This window comes from Triticum dicoccoides, unplaced genomic scaffold (genome assembly GCF_002162155.2).
Source record: "Triticum dicoccoides isolate Atlit2015 ecotype Zavitan unplaced genomic scaffold, WEW_v2.0 scaffold31676, whole genome shotgun sequence".
NCBI classification, from domain to species: Eukaryota; Viridiplantae; Streptophyta; class Magnoliopsida; order Poales; family Poaceae; genus Triticum; species Triticum dicoccoides.
Window position 1 is genome coordinate 50,493 of NW_021262777.1, and position 4,083 is coordinate 54,575.

General features: G+C 47.4%; 1 protein-coding gene across 1 annotated transcript; it reads right to left on the reverse strand.

Annotated features, from left to right (window-relative positions):
• Positions 1-3,119: 3,119 nt before the first annotated feature.
• LOC119345861 (mavicyanin-like) lies at positions 3,120-3,648 on the reverse strand. Its single transcript, XM_037615715.1, has 2 exons — positions 3,644-3,648; positions 3,120-3,540 (listed from the first exon to the last, which is right to left on the reverse strand). The coding sequence occupies exons 1-2, from the start codon at positions 3,646-3,648 to the stop codon at positions 3,120-3,122; spliced, it is 426 nt and encodes a 141-aa protein (XP_037471612.1).
• Between the last annotated feature and the right edge of the window lie 435 nt (positions 3,649-4,083).

Genomic DNA, 4,083 nt, shown 5'->3' on the forward strand with positions numbered 1-4,083 from the left:
ATAACCCAAATATTCTTCTTTTTTTCTTTTCTAGTGAGTTTCTAAAATCCATAAATAATTCAAATTAACTCCAAATTTGATGATTCGAATTTCTAGTAGTTTCTAAAATCATTCCCTAGCACATGGTGCTTTTTCACATTTTTACAAAAGCATTTCCTTCACAAATATTTATCACATCCTATTTTTCCTATTTCTGTGATAAACTTTAGAAAATCACAGAGAGCTCAAAATTGATCCAAATGCCACGATTCAAACTCCTAGATGTCTATAAGTTCAAAACTTAGTTTTTGAACATTTTTACTAATACTTTCTGTACCCCACAAAATAATGAGCCATTTCTTCATGTTTGTCAACTTTGCAAATTCATAGAGAAATCATTTGAACTCCAAATCCAGTGAAACCAACTCCTAGATACTTCTAAGATCATCCTTTGTTAAACGGGTGCCTTTGCCCATTTTTCAAAATAATTCTTCTATACACTTCTTGCAATTCCATGAACCCCTTGATTCTATCATATCAAAATGTTTAGAAATATCCACTTATCCAATTCCATTGAAATCACTTTGGTCATTCCTAATATGACTAGAGGTATCCTAGAAAAGTCAACTTCATATTTTTAGAGCACTTTTATTTTTGCCTTGTGGTGTTGCTTACTATGATTGTTTCCGACGTTAGTTGACGAAGTAGACGAAGTACCTGGAGAAGGACCAGAAGAGTTGAAGACTCTAAGGAACCAGGTAAGCAGCCCTTTGACCATGTCTATGAAACCCTTTTTATGCATGTCATATAGCACCATATTACTGTTGCAACGGAATCATGATGGGGTGGTAACCACTTTGATGGTTTGCCACCGTACTTCCTCGTTGATACTTGCATTGTGCATGACCCTACCTTCTTATGAGGGTTATGCCGGTGGGAGTAGATAGGATGCTAAAGTAGTGCTACGCAAAAAGGGACGGGACTATGCATGGTAAATGAGACTAAGTATTTTCAAAAGACTTTTCGAAAACCCCATCGGGTGCCACTTATGCCCGGGGGAGATGATGAGTTGGGTGACCACTTGATGACGAAGTGGTGTACCGAGGCAAGTGTGTGTGTTGTTTTCAAAAACAGATTGGTTTGAGTTGCGACCGTTATTCCAACCTTACATGCGCAACCACTCTACCCTTATATGGGAAAGGGCATTATTGATTACCTAGACCGATACTAGCTTGGAGCCCGCATTACTAGTGACGAGAGAGTTGTTGGTGCGCTCTCTCGGGACGGGGTCGTGCCAGGTAGGGCGGCCATGACTGTTTTCCTAGGGCACCGGACACACCGTTGGTACCCCGTGCCAGTGGTATGTGATAATTATGGGAGCAAGGCTCCATGAAAGTGTTATGTGAAATGTTGGGCATGGGGGTTACTGCCAATCGAGTGGACTCCATGTTAGTGTCGTCTAGGGAAAGGTAGTGATCGGGTGCTTACCCCGGGTACTTGAGGTATCGCGGGGCGTGGATGACACGGAAGTTCCCCTGATCTTGTGGGTACAGTGTGCAACCTCTGCAGAGTGTAAAACTATTCGAATAGCCGTGTCCATGGTCAAGGACAGTTGGGTAACCGTTCTTGGGCTACATCCATATGTTTCTGAAAAACAACACAGCTTGGTGATATTGATGATGCGACTCGTGAGGAAGTCACGATGGACTTGAGCATGAGTTGTTTATAACTCTTTCTCGATGATGATGTCTGAAACCTCCTGATACTTGTTGCAGACACATTCATGCCCTTGATAAATGTTGATCATACTTGCATGAGAAAAACTAGCTTTCTGCAAAAATTTACCTATATCATGCATTGTTGTATCTTGAACCAAAACATGGGTTGCTTGCGAGTACATTCAAAGTACTCATTGGCTTGCCACTGGTTATTTTATTGGCCAGGCATGAAAGAACAGGATATGATGAAGAATACTTCGATGACGAACATGCGAGCTAGGAAGATTCCCAGTCAGAATGCCTGTAGGGTTAAGGCAGATGGCATGGGTCCAAGTTGTTGTTGAAGATTTCCGCTGCGATGATACACTCAAGACTTGACCATAATGGTCCTACTTGTGTAAAACGGTATGTATGGATGTAAGACTCTTGTTATTCAGCTTCTGTGTGTTCAGTGAGCATTGCACTACTAGAAAAAGGGCTATAGATGGGATTGACACTAATGGCGCACCAGACAAGCGGTGCGCCATTAGTATATACTAATGGCGCACCACCTTCTGATATGCCATTAGAGTTGAAACTACTAATGGCGCACCTGGCCCAAGGTGCGCCATTAGTATCAATTTTTTTTGAACTAGTGCACCTGTCCAAACATACTAATGGCGCACCTGTCGAAAAGTGCGCCACTAATGTTGTTTTTTTATTATATTTTTTATTCCTTTTTTTGCAAAACTACTAATGGCGCACTGTTCCACCGTGCGCCATTACTAGTTTTAACTAGTAATGGCGCACTAGTACGAGATGTGCCATTGCTATCTACATGTATGGCGCATGCCTACCAGTGCGCCATTGCTATCACCCCTTATCCCCTCCCTCTAGTCATGTTCTCTCCCCTCCCCCTTCCTCCTGACACACCCAACCACCTCCCTCGACTTCGATCTAGATCGGGAAGCCCCGACCTCCCGCCTATTCCTCTCCCTCCCAACCACGGCGAGCCCCCTTCCCCCTCACTCACACCAGATCCAGGGCATGGAGCCGTGGTGAGCTCCTTCCCCAACCCTCCTCATCGGATCCAGAGGAGAGCTGGTGACCACGTCCTCCGGCGAGGGCGTTGCTCCGGGGTGTGGAGGCCGCTGAGCTGCAGGAGGAGGAGGTCCCCGCCACCCCAAGGCCCCAGATCCAGCTGCCACCCCAAGGCCCCAGATCCAGCCGCCACCCCAAGGCCCCAGATCCAGCCGCCACGGCCATAGCCGGGCTTCCAGATCCTCGTCTAGCTTCCCGATTATGCGGTCCTTTGATGGGCCGCTGGAGGCTGACCTCCACAACACGCAGGAATTGGAGCAGGTTCGAACCGATGTGCCGCTCTGATTCGATTATTGCCACAGGTTGGCCGCTTCGAGGCTATGATTCTGTTTCTTACAAGTATCATCGCAGCTTGAACTTCTGGCCCTTGCGGCAGTGCCCCGGGGCGGCGCTGCTGAAGTAGGCCCGCCCGGGCTTGGTGAGGTTGAAGACAGAGTTGCCGTCCTCTAGCTTGAGCAGCGGGTCGGACACGTCGTAGGCGGCGAAGGCCTTGGCGGTGAGCTGCACGGCGCTGTCCTGGCTGGGTGGGTAGAGGAAGAAGAGGGCGTCGCCGAGCTTGACGGGGACGGACTTGGCCCACCGCACATACACGTCCGGCTTGCTGGACGGCGGCACCCCCCACACATCCAGCCCGCCCACCTTGTACTGAGCGGCGGCGCACCCGTCCATGGAGGTCATGGAGATGCACAGAAGCAGCGCCAGAGCCGCTAGGGTCGCCATTCCCACCGGCGCCGCCAAGTTGAGCTCTTCGTATCGTCGTCTCCTGCGCACATCCGTCCACTTCTTCGTTTCCCAGGTGAGCTAGGTAACACCCGCTCCCTCCCTGCCGTTTCTCGCGTGCTCTCATTTAGCTAGGAGTCACCTACATCATGCCATCTGAATCTTGGGTTCTGAACTTCTGATCCAAGTTTCCCTAAGCAACATGAACGACATATAACATCTGAATCTTGGGCTGTCAGGTTGTATAATTCTGGCGTTCTTCACCTCCCACTTACAACCAAGTAAATTTTGACAACAAATTCACTTTTGTACTAGTAAAGTATACTGGATAGGGATGAATAAAGTCACTGCAGTCTTGAGCTTATTATAACTTGTCAGTTCCGACTTCAGACAGAACCCGGGTCTAGCTTTAGCCTGAAACTTGGTGAAATACCAACAACTTCACAATCATATGTGTCACCAACCAAGTTTACCAGCTACCAATTCTCTATGGTGAGCTGGAAAAAAAACACTCCACAGAACTCGTATATTCTGGTCTTCTTTACCTTCCTATTTCAACCAAGTACTAGATGAGCCGATTGAAGCC